This window comes from Notolepis coatsorum (assembly GCF_963971535.1).
Source record: "Notolepis coatsorum genome assembly, chromosome: 8".
NCBI lineage: Eukaryota > Metazoa > Chordata > Actinopteri > Aulopiformes > Paralepididae > Notolepis > Notolepis coatsorum.
Genome location: NC_140172.1, coordinates 37,454,350 through 37,470,264, shown reverse-complemented (window position 1 = coordinate 37,470,264; position 15,915 = coordinate 37,454,350). Strand labels below are relative to the sequence as shown.

The 15,915-nt window shown below is 39.9% G+C and overlaps 1 protein-coding gene across 1 annotated transcript in view; it reads left to right on the top strand.

Annotated features, from left to right (window-relative positions):
• Nucleotides 1-14,561, top strand: part of rad50 (RAD50 homolog, double strand break repair protein) — a 124,282-nt gene extending 109,721 nt beyond the window's left edge. The window contains exons 26-28 of the mRNA XM_084319584.1: nt 1,204-1,346; nt 4,615-4,748; nt 13,947-14,561. Coding sequence (XP_084175710.1) covers nt 1,204-1,346; nt 4,615-4,748; nt 13,947-14,133 — 464 coding nt within the window. The 3' untranslated portion in view covers nt 14,134-14,561. The remainder of the gene's footprint in view (nt 1-1,203; nt 1,347-4,614; nt 4,749-13,946) is intronic.
• Nucleotides 14,562-15,915: the final 1,354 nt, after the last annotated feature.

The following is a 15,915-nucleotide window of genomic DNA, read 5'->3' as shown; positions in this document are numbered from 1 at the left end:
CACTGATAACATAGATTCCTTACCTGACATCAGATGGTATCCAACTGGTATATTCCAATTCCTGATCACCATTCGAAAAAATCGATAAGTGTATAGACCTACGTGATACAGTAGAACACATGATTCCGCGGGGCTCAGAGGCTCCAGAATGAACTCTGATAACCCCGGCTGCATCAGTGGACTGGAAAATGTGGAGTACATGATTTTTTCCCCCATCCATTTTCATTGAGTCCATTCCAAAATCCCTTATGTCATCTGGGAGACGATAGGGGGCGCTTTTTTCCACATCTGATCGCCGGCGGCTCTCGGGTAGACTAGGGTAGGCTCGCGTGATGCAATATGATTTCAGATCGCTAAAAAAAAAAAAAATCAGAGAAATCTCGTGAGTGGCTTTCAACGAGATATTAATAAATCCGAGAAAACTCCTGTGCGGCACGCAAAGTGTTAAGACTCTGAAGGTCCAGCAGTTCTTCTGTAATGTTCATATCATCAATAGAGGCACAGAGTGTTGATGTAGTTCTCTTTCTTCCAGGATGGCTGCCTGTAACATTAATTTGTGCAAGAGACAATGGTTGCTATGTGTTGATTTATGAGAAATATATCAACAAAAACATAATAATTTGGTGTCTTATTACTGGATCTTGTAAATAATTCACAGTAGAATGGAAATATTGTGCCTTTTCAGTGTTTTACCTACTCTACCATTGCACAGAAATGAGCATTTAAAGTGGTTATCAATGGTTACAGGCAGCCATCCTGGAAGAAATAACTACACAAACATTCAGTGCAAGGCCTCTATTCAGTATGACCTTCATCTCTATCCTAACACTCCATCATTCTGCATCTCCTCCATACCCTGTTATTACCCTCCCTCCCTCACCGTCTCTTCAACCCATTGCTCCTTACACCCTCCTCCCCTATCCCGCTCTGGACCTCCCTGTTTCCTCTCCCCTCTCACCCCTCATTGCTCCCCGCCTACCCTATTTCCTCTTTCCTTCCCTCTGTCCTTTCCTTCACCATCATTCATCCTGCCCTTCTCCATCCTCCCCTCTTTCATCCATCTTTCCCGCTTATGTTTTACTCCCTCCTCCTCTTGTCCTTACTCCATTTCCATCCCTCACTCATCCCTACCTCCCTCTCATCGCCCATTTTCCTCCCCAACCTCTATCTCTCTCCCCCTCTCCCTCTCTCCCTACCTCTCAGACATTGAGTATGTGGAGATCAGGTCTGACATGGATGAAAACTCGTCTGCTGGGGTGAGGAGGAGGACATACAACTACAGGGTAGTGATGGTGAAAGGAGACACAGCGATGGACATGAGGGGACGCTGCAGCGCTGGACAGAAGGTACCTTACAGGAAGACGCTTTTCTCTGACGGGGGGGTTTGGCCAAAGAAACTACCGTACTTTTCGGACTATAAGCCGCGGCTTTTCACCCCATTTTTCGACCCTGCGGCTTATATAACGGTGCGGCTTATATGTGACTCGACGTGACCAAACCCGAAAATGTAAAAAATCAAAATATTGCTTTTTTGACTGCATTGAAATGTTATTTATCTGTTCCCTTATTTGCTAAACTTAATACAACTTGTAAATGAGTTAATTCTTGTTATTTGTCCGAGAGTATTGTGTCCCAATGATAATTACATATGGTAATTAAACATTAAAACACCTGCGGCTTATAGTCCAGTGTGGCTTATAGTGCGAAAAGTAGGCCTAATGTTCAGATAGATTACAATGTGAATGAACCTCTTCCACCCGTGCGGTCCATCGGCGGACCGCAAATTACATCACGTCATACATTTTAATATCTCTTATTACTCGGGATGATAAACCACAAAACTTAACGTTATTGGCATATATTGAAGCACAGTTAGTTTCTCTTCCCTATTTTTAGCATGTAGCAACTATTCGATTTTAAATAAAAAATGGTGGCACCCTGGCAAAAATAAAAAAAGCTACTGTACATACAGTAGATTTCATTATCTGTTCTTATGCACGCCTGGTGATACTAAATCCGAATTGAACTCGGGCATTTGAAATACAAGATTTGGCACAATCCATAAATGTGCGAATTGGCTATAATAAGGTAATTTATAAGCCTGCTATTCTATATTCTATAATAATATTTCAAATTGCATTGGTCCGGATGGGAGAATTCAGTACTGTATCTACAAAACCTTCTGTTTAATCATCTTCCCTTTATTCATTTCCTTAGATTTATTTGTACACGTGATCTCAAGAAGGTACTGAACGGGATCAGTGGCCGTTTTTCATGTCTGGTCATTATTAGCATGGTGTTATTCACTGTCAAAGATGCAAAGAAAAATCATAATTTATATTCTCTGTTTCATCACAATTTAAGCAAGCCTAGTAATAGACACAATATTTCTGACACTGGGAATACATTCACTGAGGTCCATAGATGTCCCTAGATACCAAGAACATGCAAATGGTCCTTGTAGAAGTGGAGAAATATTCCATTTACTTAGGTATGTATTTTAGGCGGATTTTCAGAAAATAGGGCTCCGGGATTAACACATTGAGTGCCACGCCCCTTCCGGGAAGTGACCACTTCCGTGCCGTCCATTAACCCCATGTAAAGGTAGTTGTACTTTGTAGACCTAAACCTATATTTTATAGTATAGCTATGGGTCTAATAACGCCGTCGAGTCTCATTGGGCTGCTTCTGGTCAACGTGCAAGAAAACAGATTATTTTTTCATCCGTACATTTCCGCTTGATACCGTTTTGAATATGAACATAGTCCGGCCGCTTCTGAACAATTCCAGGGAAAAGACACGAAAACAGCGTTTCTGTGTAATTCAATATATAAATGTTGAAATTTTTCGCCTGATTATCGGATCTTCCTCAAATCAACGCTAGATCATCACTATTATCCTTTGTCGCGCACGCATGCAATGTGATTTAGACCCCCCCCCCCCCCCTGCAACCCAACGGAAAACAGCCAAACAGCTATAACACAGATAGCTTCAATCGCAGTAGAAATAAATATCAGATCAACGCAAGCTTTCATATATGGTGTCCTTACCTGGTCTCTGAAGTAATGAAAAGATCGTGCCTCCGACGTTGTTGGACATTGCTCCTCAACGGGCGGGCAGGGTCAGTAGTCCAAAGCATCCCTACAAGCGTGTGTTTTGCCGGCGTGCTTAGGACCCGCCCCCATGCCGCAGCTCGGTAGAGAAAAGAAACCAACCCGTTTCTAACGGGGTGCATTACTGGCCGAAGGCGTTAGAGGGCGGTATAATACCGTCTGCCAGCTCAGACACACTCAGAACAGTATGCACAAGGGGCCCCGCTGAATTATGAATGGCAATAGATAATAAAAGAAATACCGTGACAGAAACGTAGATCTACGTTTCCGGCACTCAACTGTCGGGCGACAAAAACGTAGATCTATGTGAACGGCAGTCAATGTGTTAAGAGGTTAACTCCCACGTGTATTAAAAAAGAATGTATCTGATATTAATCACCAATCTGATGCGAGCCGAGTCATCTGTGCAGCGTGGAACACAACGTCACTGTGTGGGTGTGGAGAATTCTGCTTTCAGTGAGCTTAATTTGCCTAAAAACTATTCTTTGAATCTGAAGTGTTATGTATGTAACCCGTGTTCAACATGATGTTCTCAATTTGATATTTCAATCACACATACAATTAGATGTTCTTTTATTAATCCCCTTGGGGAAAGTCAGGTGTCAGACAGACCACACTGAAATAAGCGTACGGTAGACATATGAGATCCTCTTAAAAGAATGCCTGCTTGACCTGATCCTAACAGGTGTGTTGACCCTTGATCCTGTAGTGATATTTAAACTATCACATCATGTTTCTCGGTGAACTCTCAAGTATTTGGACAGCAATCGTGGTCATTTTCATCAATAAAAATGGTGTCTGGGCGGCTGGGTAGTGCAGTGGAGAATGCACTCGTCTACCACCGCAGAGACTCTGGGATCGAATCCAGCTGTCAGCGGTACCTCCAGCTTGGTCAGTCGTCCCTACTAACACAATTGGCAGTGTTAGCGGGTGGGAAGCCGGCGAGGTATGTGTCCTGGTCGTTGTAAACTGCGGTTCCTACTGGTTGGTCAGGGTGCCTGTTCGCGTGTATGCCTTCTACGACGGAACTGCGTTTCCGCGTTCGAGTTTTGCGCTCTGATTGGCCAGGTCATGTGACATGTGCGCCAATCGTAGGACAGCAAGTTCTGCGCCTATTTCCGGGTCTAACAGCCTGCAAACTACCTGGCGTTCTATCACCATGCTCTAAGACAAACTCTAACCTTAACCAACTTCGAAAGAGTGCCTAAGCTTAACCGTCGGAATCAGGACAGGCGTTCTATCGCCATGCTCTAAGACAAACTCTAACCTTAACCAACTTCGAACGAGAGCCTAAGCTTAACCAGGGTAGAAACTTGCGGTCCCACGATTGGGCGTACATGTCACATGACCAGAAATGCTGAGCATGCATACATACATACATACATATAGATTTGTTTTTCCTTAGCCCAATTTCATCTGTTATTTGTATTATATGACAGGCTGTATGCATGAGTGCTTGTATGCTTTCATGTCAAGTGTGTGTGTGTGTGTGTGTGTGTAGGTGCTAGCCTCCCTGATCATCCGCCTGGCCCTCGCAGAGACCTTCTGTCTGAACTGTGGTATTCTGGCCCTGGACGAGCCGACGACCAACCTGGACCGAGAGAACATCGAGTCGCTGGCGCACGCCCTTGTAGAGTCAGTACACAAAAACACACACTGTGCACTACATGTGCTCTTACTTGGGTGGTGGGGGAGGCTGGTTTAGAGACACTGTCATGCTATAGAGCAGTGGTCTGAAATAGGCGGGCCGAAATGCCCCCCCCCCCCCCCCCCCCCAGGAATAATATCTGGCCCGTCAGATTATTCTGAGAATATGATGATTTTTATATATATATATATATATATATATATATATATATATATATATATATATATATATATATATATATATATATATATATATATATATATATATACTGTATGTCAGACCGACTATAGGCTAGGCTATATATTTAAGCTATAATGTCCAAACAGAGAAACTACCACCACCTAAAGAATACTTATTATACTTTGTTTTATCCATGTTGAGAGTGAATAATGGGTATACGCAGAGAGGTGCAATGTAGTGCTTGCTCAACATCTCTCCATCACCCACTGGCAGTGGGTAAAGCATAGAATCTTGCAATATCTAGATTGGTTGTTTTCTCTGGACTGCATCTAATCCTGTGTGGGATTTTATTTGGACCACCCAGTGTTCTGGTATGTTTTAAGGCAATAGGGAGGTGTAGTCTGACGTCACTGGTACCACTAGTATAGGGATTCATCATTGGGAAAATGGACAATTCTGCCACATGGAAATTGAAAAGCTTTCCATTTTTGCACAAAATGAGTTCCCTTCTACCACTAACATTATTGTTTAAGCATTTTTGGTTGAAATAAAGGTAGTTATAAGGTTTTTAATTTGTCGTTAAAAAATAACTACACTTACCAGTACGGCAGGAGAATGCATGTCGTTCAGTGTTGTCGCCTAATACACGTCACGGCCAGCTGATACCACGCTAGCTAAATAACGTTAACGTTACCTAGCTAAACGTACTAGACGTTAGCAATGTCTACTGTCGTGTCCATAAGTTCCCTGGCAGAATACTTTGTTGGTGAGGACAAAAGTATACAAAGAGGAGAGAACCATTTTAAATCGGGGCATGTAGAGGAGTTTCGGGAATGCCGGCTAGCAAGCTAGCTAGCTACTAACGTTACGTAAAAAACAATAACGTTATAAATAGGGATGTCCCGATCCGATCACGTGATCGGGATCGGGGCCGATCACGTGATTTTCCGAAGATCGGGATCTGCAGAAAAATTCAAAATATTATTATTTTTTTTTTTATTTTTTTTTTATTCAACAAACATGACCATGTTTATGTCTTAAACTCATACTGGGGCCTTCGTTTTGGTTTAAAATTGCATATCATCATTCATTTATTTATTGTCACACAGAGCAGAAGAATTTTGCCAAAACAAACCAATAGTATCCAGTGTGGCTGGTCTGCCGTTCTGCAGCTGGATACTATTGGTTTGTTTTGGCAAAATTCTTCTGCTCTGTGTGACAATAAATAAATGAATGATGATATGCAATTTAAAACCAAAACTAAGGCCTCAGTATGAGTTTAAGACGTGAACATGGTCATGTTTGTTGAATAAAAAAAATTATAATTTGATCGGATCGGGAAAGATCGGTATCGGTAGATACTCAAAATCACATGATCGGGATCGGATCGGGAGCAAAAAAACGTGATCGGAACATCCCTAGTTATAAACTATACACTATGTACAACGAAACAATGATTTACATTAGTATTTACAGTGATTTTAATATGCAGCAAAATAACGTTATACGATTTAAAATATAAATACAAATATGGTGGGCGGCTGGGTGGCGCAGCGGAGATTGTGCTCGTCACCAATGCAAGAGACTCCGGTCTCGAATCCGGGTGTCAGCATTGCCTCCGGCTTGGGCCGGCCGTCATACTGGCTCAATTGACAGAGTCAGCGGGTGGAAGTCGATGAGTGGTAATCTGGACGTTGTGGACTGCGACTCCTACAGGTCGGTTGGGGGACACCTGCACAGCAGAGACAGGAAATAGCGGGGGTAGTGTGAGCCTCCCACATGTTACACCTCGCCAATGAGAGTCCGCACTGGCGGGTGAAAAGATGTGACAGGCTGCCTCCTCGTGTACCGGAGGGGACACGTGATGCAAGGCTTCTATCCTCCCTACAACCAACCAGTGGGGGGCATATGCGAGCAACGTTCAAGACAGGGGAGGGGAGAATTGGAAACACGAAATTGGGATGGGAGAAAAATAGAAAATAAGGAGAAAAAGTGGATAAAAAAAGAAAAAAATACAAATATGGTAACGTTGTTGTTGCTTTTTAAAACGGTGGTTGGCTTTAGAGATTAATGGTTATGATCACCAGAGAGATACTAGCCACAGATTCAGGATCAGTTATTTTCCCATTGTACGAATTGTTAAGCTTATGGAATGTAAGGGAAATCTGATCCTAGGTCTGCGACTAAAGCCAGGAGTACGCTGTGGGGACGTCAGTCAGCAGCGCTAAATCGCAGGGTAGTTTCTCAGTGAACGAAAACATAAACGTTATTTTGCTACCTTTACGATTAATTGCGAATATTTTCATGTTGAGCTATAGATTGTGGATGAATACGCACAGAAAGGTACACCATGCAAATGTCCATGCTTTATTTGTTTTAAACGAGACGATTTAGAAATGGGCAACAGGGAAATACATTGCGTTGGACAGAGGGTGGAACACGGAAAAACGGCAATGACGTAACCACTACACCTCCCTATTAACTGTTGTAGAGATGTCCATTTTGAACTTTAGCGATATGTCACTGCCTCTTCTGTTTTTGGGGGATGCCTTCCTGCCACCCAGTATGCAGGCTGGTGACATAACAGGATGTAACTTTAGTATGGTGATTAACTACCCATTATAGAGGTGGTCATTTTGAATTCTGACAATGTGTCAAGCATGTAGACCAACTCCCACGAAGTGCAAACCTATAACGCATGCGCCCAGTTGAGAGCTGATTGGAGCCCAAGGTGGAGGGAATGTCAAAGTCTTTGGTTGGCAGATCATGGACTATTTCGGTAAGGAGTTTTATATTGTTTTGACACATTTTGTGATACCCCAATAGCTAGTTTCCATTGTTGATTTTGTTAGCTAGCTAGGAAAGCTTGGTGGTTTTATTTAATGTTAAATACCTAGCTAATTTTTCTGTATCATGACATTAGCCCTCCAAGTTCAATGTTGTCCTTTTCATGTATAATACATTTCAACTACTTAGCCTAAATGCTGGGGGTGTACTTTAATAGAAAATAGCTCCTATGTGGATTATTTTGAGTAAGAAAGAAAGTTTTTCAAATAAATGTCTTGGGTGTTTTGTGCACCAACAAACTGAGTGCCACTACAGCTCCATTGTATTGGAGTCATGGTGGCAGATATCTCCAAAGCAAATCACACCAAAAAGATCTGGATGGATAGATAGCACTCAGGTTAAGGGGGTAAATGTATTATATTTTTGAGTCATTGTAGCAAATGCAGACAATAAATTGCTGTCCAAATACTTGGGGAGTGGACTTGTGTGAGAAACATTGTTGAAATATCACTACAGGATATTACATGTCCTGTACTTCCAATTCCAGCTCTTGGAACAAAACCATAGCCAGCGGTTATCAGACTCATACTGTGTATCATATGATTTTGCCTCAAATGTTTATTCGGGCAGTAAACTCCACTATATTAAAAAAAACTAAACATTTGGATTTGGATACACTCAACACACATTCTGGTTGTTAGGCCTTTAGGCTCTATAGGATTTAGCTATAACTTTCCATGCCAAATTTGGGAAATTGTTTATTTAGCTCCCTACCGAAAACAAATTTACTCATTGTCATTATTTACAGCATTGTTTTTAAAAGGGGTAGCCCCACCACTACTAACAATGAATGGAGAGAATGGAGATGTTAGTTTTTATTATTTCCTCTTAATGAGCAGGGATGGTTTTGTCTAAATTATGCCCTCCTCTGATCGGGACAGAATTGCCTTTTTTGTTTTCTGCATTTCCGCTGTGTTACATCCCTTCCTCCGTCTGCTTTGTCCTTCAGGAATGTATGAAGAGAGCTGAGGAGATTGATGCAGATACAAGGAGGCCCCTCTGGGACTCACTTACACCTTTCCTCCCAATTGCACCTCCCCTCACAGTATTGAGATAGAATCTCTCTTATTTGCCAAGTAAATTTTTACATTTTGTAAAAAGAAATTAAGAATTTGTCCACTGCATTGAACCCATCCTAACTGGTTAGAAGCAACGGGCCACAGTCTGGCGCCCAGGGACCAACTCCAGCTCTAATGTCAGCGTCTTGGTCAATGTTGAGATGGCAGGAGTGTGAACCAGGCATGTACTGTATGTCTTTTATAGTATGGGAGGAAGCCTACGTGAACATGGGGAGAACATGCAACTCCACACAGAAAGCCCAGCATGCCTCTTAATCTAATCTACTGTTACACAAATTCGATTTATAGCAGCTATGGTACAGCGCTACATTTAGTCTGATCTCGTCTGACAATGTACCTACCGGTAAATTATACATTTCCTGGAACAGGGCTGCCAGAGCAGTAACCCCTTACTGTTGAGATGAGACTCTTACTAGGGATGTCCCGATCACGTGATCGGAGATCAGGGCCGATCACGTGATTTTCAGAAGATCGGAATCGGGAGGGGAAAATCTGGAATTATAAAAAAAATGTATAGGTTTTTTTTAAACTAGACTACCGGTAGTTCATAGTCTAGAATTATTCTGCACTAAGCCAATTTTATGTTATTTGATTCTTTATGACTGAATGTAACTGAACTTGTGAAGCTAGTCAAGCTACCTCTGTTACTGCACTACCTTTGTTATTGCACTATTCTGCACATCATTTGTTTTAGTTTACATGGTTATTTTGTGGTGCACCACTGATAAGCTTTTATTTTGTTTTGAATTTTGATCCAATGCTGCAATAAGTGAAAAAAAATAAGCTATATCCATGTTGGATATAATGCATATACTGTTAAAAAAAAAGCCATATCCATGTTGGATATAATAGATAGTTGGATACTGTTAAATAAAAAATAAAAACATTAATGGCCAATTTGATTACATAAAAAAAAGAAAAGATTACAAAAAATTTGATAAATTACAAAAAAATATATAATATATATATTAAAATCAGATCGGGAAAAATCGGTATCCGCAGATACTCAAAATCACATGATCGCGATCGGATCGGGAGCAAAGAAATGCGATCGGGACGCGTGTAGCTTATTCCCAGCGGAAGAGTGCGTCGCGTTTCTCTGATTGGCCATGACGCCCATGTGACCGCGGCAGAGCGAGAGAGCGGCAGTGCGAGAGAGCGGCAGTGCGGAAATAGGCTGCATCCTCCACGTCAAGAAAGACAGACAGGCATTCTCTGTGACAAACCCTAACCTTAACCAACTCCGAAATAATGCCTAACCTTAACCCTCCCTAACCTTAACTTAACCCTAACCTTAACCAACTCCGAAATAATGCCTAACCTTAACTTAACCCTAACCTTAACCAACTCCGAAAGAATGCCTAACCTTAACCCTCCCTAACCTTAACTTAACCCTAACCTTATAGCGAGAGATGAAAAAAAAATTTAAGTGATTCGAACTTGTGACCAACCGCACCGCAGGCTCCACAGCACGGCGGCATACCAGTTGAGCTAAGCGTCGAATGAAAAACATCGGGGATTACGGCTACATAATGCCGCAAGCTCTGCCGCTCCGCTCCGTGGCTACGCTCTGCGGCTGCCGCGGGGCGTGTCGCAGCCAATCAGGGAAAACGCGGAAGCACTCGGCAGCACTCTTCCGCTGGGAATAAAGAATAGGCGATCGGGACATCCCTAACTCTTACTGTTGAGAAGAGACTCTTACTGTTGAGATGAGACTCTTACTGTTGAGATGATACTCTTACTGTTGAGATGAGACTCTTACTGTTGAGATGAGACTCTTACTGTTGAGATGAGACTCTTACTGTTGAGATGATACTCTTACTGTTGAGATGAGACTCTTACTGTTGAGATGAGACTTACTGTTGAGATGAGACTTACTGTTGAGATGAGACTCTTACTGTTGAGAAGAGACTAACTGTTGAGATGAGACTCTTACTGTTGAGAAGAGACTCTTACTGTTGAGATGAGACTTACTGTTGAGATGAGACTCTAACTGTTGAGAAGAGACTAACTGTTGAGATGAGACTCTTACTGTTGAGAAGAGATTCTTACTGTTGAGATGAGACTCTTACTGTTGAGATGAGACTTACTGTTGAGATGAGACTTGCTGTTGAGATGAGACTCTTACTGTTGAGATGAGACTCTTACTGTTGAGATGAGACTCTTACTGTTGAGATGATACTCTTACTGTTGAGATGAGACTCTTACTGTTGAGATGAGACTCTTACTGTTGAGATGAGACTTACTGTTGAGATGAGACTCTTACTGTTGAGATGAGACTCTTACTGTTGAGATGAGACTCTTACTGTTGAGATGAGACTTACTGTTGAGATGAGACTCTTACTGTTGAGAAGAGACTAACTGTTGAGATGAGACTCTTACTGTTGAGAAGAGATTCTTACTGTTGAGATGAGACTCTTACTGTTGAGATGAGACTTACTGTTGAGATGAGACTTGCTGTTGAGATGAGACTCTTACTGTTGAGATGATACTCTTACTGTTGAGATGAGACTCTTACTGTTGAGATGAGACTCTTACTGTTGAGATGAGACTTACTGTTGAGATGAGACTCTTACTGTTGAGATGAGACTCTTACTGTTGAGATGAGACTCTTACTGTTGAGATGAGACTTACTGTTGAGATGAGACTCTTACTGTTGAGAAGAGACTAACTGTTGAGATGAGACTCTTACTGTTGAGAAGAGACTTACTGTTGAGATGAGACTCTTACTGTTGAGAAGAGACTTACTGTTGAGATGAGACTCTTACTGTTGAAGAGACTCTTACTGTTGAGAAGAGACTTACTGTTGAGATGAGACTCTTACTGTTGAGATGAGACTCTTACTGTTGAGATGAGACTTACTGTTGAGATGAGACTCTTACTGTTGAGAAGAGACTTACTGTTGAGATGAGACTCTTACTGTTGAAGAGACTCTTACTGTTGAGAAGAGACTTACTGTTGAGATGAGACTCTTACTGTTGAGATGAGACTCTTACTGTTGAGATGAGACTCTTACTGTTGAGATGAGACTTGCTGTTGAGATGAGACTTACTATGTGTATTTTATTGTGATATTTAATAAACAAACAAACAAACAAACAAACAAACAAGCAAGACTTACTGTTGAGAATAGGCTTACTGTTGACGGTATTAGTCGGATGTGTTACTTTTTTGTACTGACACTGTTTGTACATACCGGTATAAACCCTTTTCATTTAATTAAATAGTTTTTAGTGATGTTGTACATAGTCACCAGAAATGTGGATAATGGACAGATTATGCAATACTCTCCAAGAACTAACTCATTTCCATTTGGAATAATTTACCCCTTAATAATCGTGAAATAAACAACCAATTATCATTCAAAAATAACCTGCAGATGTACAGTATTTGTTATACAATGATGACATACTGAACAGTAGGAATCCTGTTTGTATTTATGTATTTATTTGGATTTGATGTTTTTTTTTTTTTTTTCTCCCCATGTGATGTAATCTTTTGACAATTTGTGTTTTCTTATTGATTAATCTTTGCACTACTTAGTGTTGATACTGCTGCTAGGGCAAGGGGTCGAGAAACTACGGAATTTCACTCCTCCATACTGTAAAAGGATAGGAACATGACAAACTAAACTTGGCAATATATTGCTAATATATATACGATTTTTATTTTTATATATATACTATATATATTAGGGGTGTAAATATTTGACCCCACTTCGATTCGATTACGATTCTTCAGGCAATGATTCATATTCATTTGACCACGATGCGATTCAACCTTAGGATCGATGCATTTCGATGCATTGTTACACCCCTAGTATATATATATATATATATATATATATATATATATATATATATATATATATATAATTAATAATGATGAATAGATAAGTGAGCACCTCAGTAGAGAATAATTTACCTTCACAACCTCCATCCCTTTTCTTGATCTCCAATCACAACTTGCTTCCCTCAAAGCAAAATTTTTTGTGGAGGATCAAGGAAAGAAGGCAGAGCTTGAGAAAGGTAAAAAAAAAAAAAAAGTTTAAAACGCCACCAGAAATTGCATCTTTAAAATGCCTGTATGTCTGCTTGTTGGGTGTTGTTTATGCATCTTGTATACACAGCAGCGGTTTCTGACTAAATGTGCCTACGGTGATTAATAAAGTTCTTTCTACTCAATATTCCAGTGAGTGCCTATGCTTATTTTGTGCCTCTATATGCCACTTTGTGTATGGGATAAATGGATGGAGTAAATATACTTTAAAGGGGAACTATCTTATAAATGGCCTTTTTGAGTGTTTAGCATTGTTTCCTAGCTATGTGAACTTATATTAATATGATCTATGTCTGAAAATTCTCATATTGGCGCATTCTTCCAATTCTCCTCTCACAATATTCACCCTCACTGAACTGAGTCGTTTGAAAATGTGCCTATATGTGATGTCATATAGTCACTGCTGCATGTTAATGTTCAGCAGACGGCGCAGCCACACAGTGGTTTAGGTGGCACCTGCAGCTGCGGCTGCAAAACAGCTCGAGATCTTGAGGTAGAAAAATGCTGTTTTTGAGGACTTGATTAGAAATACAAAACAATGAATAAAAAAAATATATATATTACAGAGGTGTTCCATAGACTCACAGGAATTGTGTAAAAGTGCCCAAATAGTGAAAGAAATAGTAAAATAGTTCCCCTTTAAATTAAATCAGTTCCCCTCTGCATTAGCTATGAGGCTATCATTGGAAAACTACAGTTGCATATTATGTTCTTTACTGATTTAAATGATTGTTTCTGTAAAATTGACATGCAATAGTTATTGCCCCCTCACAGTCTACCTTTCCCATATCAGCTTGCTGCTCTCCTGTTCACGTTTTCTTACATTTGGATTCTGAATTTAAAATGAACTTGTAGGCTCATGGAGACACTCACAGACCTAAGGACACTCAGGATGATCAAGAGCCTGTCTTTATCTGCATAACTGCCCGTTGTACCTGGTCTAGTGCTGTAGTTGGATTAGAATATATTTTAAATACATGTCCTCTCACTAACCGTCACCTTTTTCTCTCCGTCTCCGTAGGATCATCAAAAGCCGCTCTCACCAACGCAACTTCCAGCTGCTGATCATCACCCATGACGAGGATTTCGTGGACCTACTGGGGAGATCCAGCTACGTGGAGCACTTCTACCGTATCCGGAAGAACCAGGACCAGATTTCAGAGATCACCAAGTGCAGCATCTCCTCCCTCTCTAATTACCTCAACTGAGGAACAAACTTTAAATAAATAAAAAAAAAAAAAAGCTTTGGACATCACCAAGGTATACATGTTAGAATTGGCTTCGTCTTTGATTCAGAGTGTCTTATGTGGAAGGTTTGGCTTGTACTTGCTCTGCTTGCCAACTGGCAAAGAGGACACCTAAGGGCAGTCTCTTCATGACCCCCACCCATAGATGTGTGAAGTAGTGTCATTATACAAAAACTTGCCATTTTGTGTCCCTCGAAGAAAACGTCTGTAAATCTGAATAAACAATATAAACAATTATAATTTAGTTTTCCTTTTAGTTTCCATGATATGTCTTGTAGCATACAAACAATAGTGTTTTTCTTTAGTTTCTACAGCGTTTTAAACACTTGTGCAAAGCATCTTGCAAAAATCTTTAAAATGGCCTGTCCCTCAGTATAATATTTCTACTTTAAATATATAAAGATTTACTTATATAAAGTCTCAAGTGTTGTTCCATTACACATTAATGAGTTTTATTCTTTATGTGTAAAAAGAAATGGTTGTCAATCCTGTTAATTTGAATGAAAACACCCCTTCAGAGATAATGGACTGTTCCAAAGGTCCAGATTTGCAGAAGTGAAACGATCTGCCTTTTATGAAGTTGATGGTGAAAATGTAGTCTTTTAATTAATTTTCTTTCTTTCTTTTCAGACATTGCATAACTAAGTTTATATATGATAGATTGACTTGCTTTATGTGTAAAAAGAAATGGTTGTCAATCCTGTTAATTTGAATGAAAACACCCCTTCAGAGATAATGGACTGTTCCAAAGGTCCAGATTTGCAGAAGTGAAACGATCTGCCTTTTATGAAGTTGATTGTGAAAATGTAGTCTTTTAATTAATTTTCTTTCTTTCTTTTCAGACATTGCATAACTAAGTTTATATATGATAGATTGACTTGCTTGCCATCAATAGCTAGTAAAAGTAGAGAAATCATGCTGAGGGACCCTAGGAAGTGTTTAAAACGCTCATTGCAGAGGTTCAGCACTGTTAACAAGAGTACCACTAATTTGCCTTTGAGGGGACACAGCAGATACAGTATTGTGCTTTTTTTATTCTGTTAAGGCCAAACGTTGAATAGATCACTTAATAAAACAATTGGTTTATATTTACATCTTCAGTATCATTTTGCAGTCATTTTTCATCTTTTATGCTAAAACCTCAATAAATCTGTCCAACATTTTTATGGCATAGTTATATTATACATACATACATAATACATATGTTGAATTAAATGTTTATAAATGTACCATTATAACTCCATTATACCCATAACTAACTTAAACAAGCAGTATAACCAATACAGTAACTGTTGTCAACCAGTTGTTACTGGGGTGTCAACCCTGTTACTTTCATAATCTTGTTACTAATAATATAAATTAAAAAAAAATTATAAAGACAAATGTAAAATAAACAAATGTTAAGTGAGAACAGGATTCCACTCAAATAAATTGGGGTATTATTATTTAGTTTTCATAACTTTTTCTTAAAACAACATGCTAAAGTTGTAAATTATTCATCCATGGAAAAAAGTCAACTTTTCGATATTCTCACTTTACAAACCCAGTGTAACGAGGGGGATTTAATATTTTTTTCATATATAATCTTCTCTTGATTATATATGAAAAAAAGAGAGCCTGCGATGGCACAGAACATTTTCCGTAAGGATCTATTTCATCCAAAATGTGTTTATAGACTTTTAAAACAGTACTTTGATAATCATACAGTAATATCTATCCATCCAGATAGTTTTGGTGTGCTTC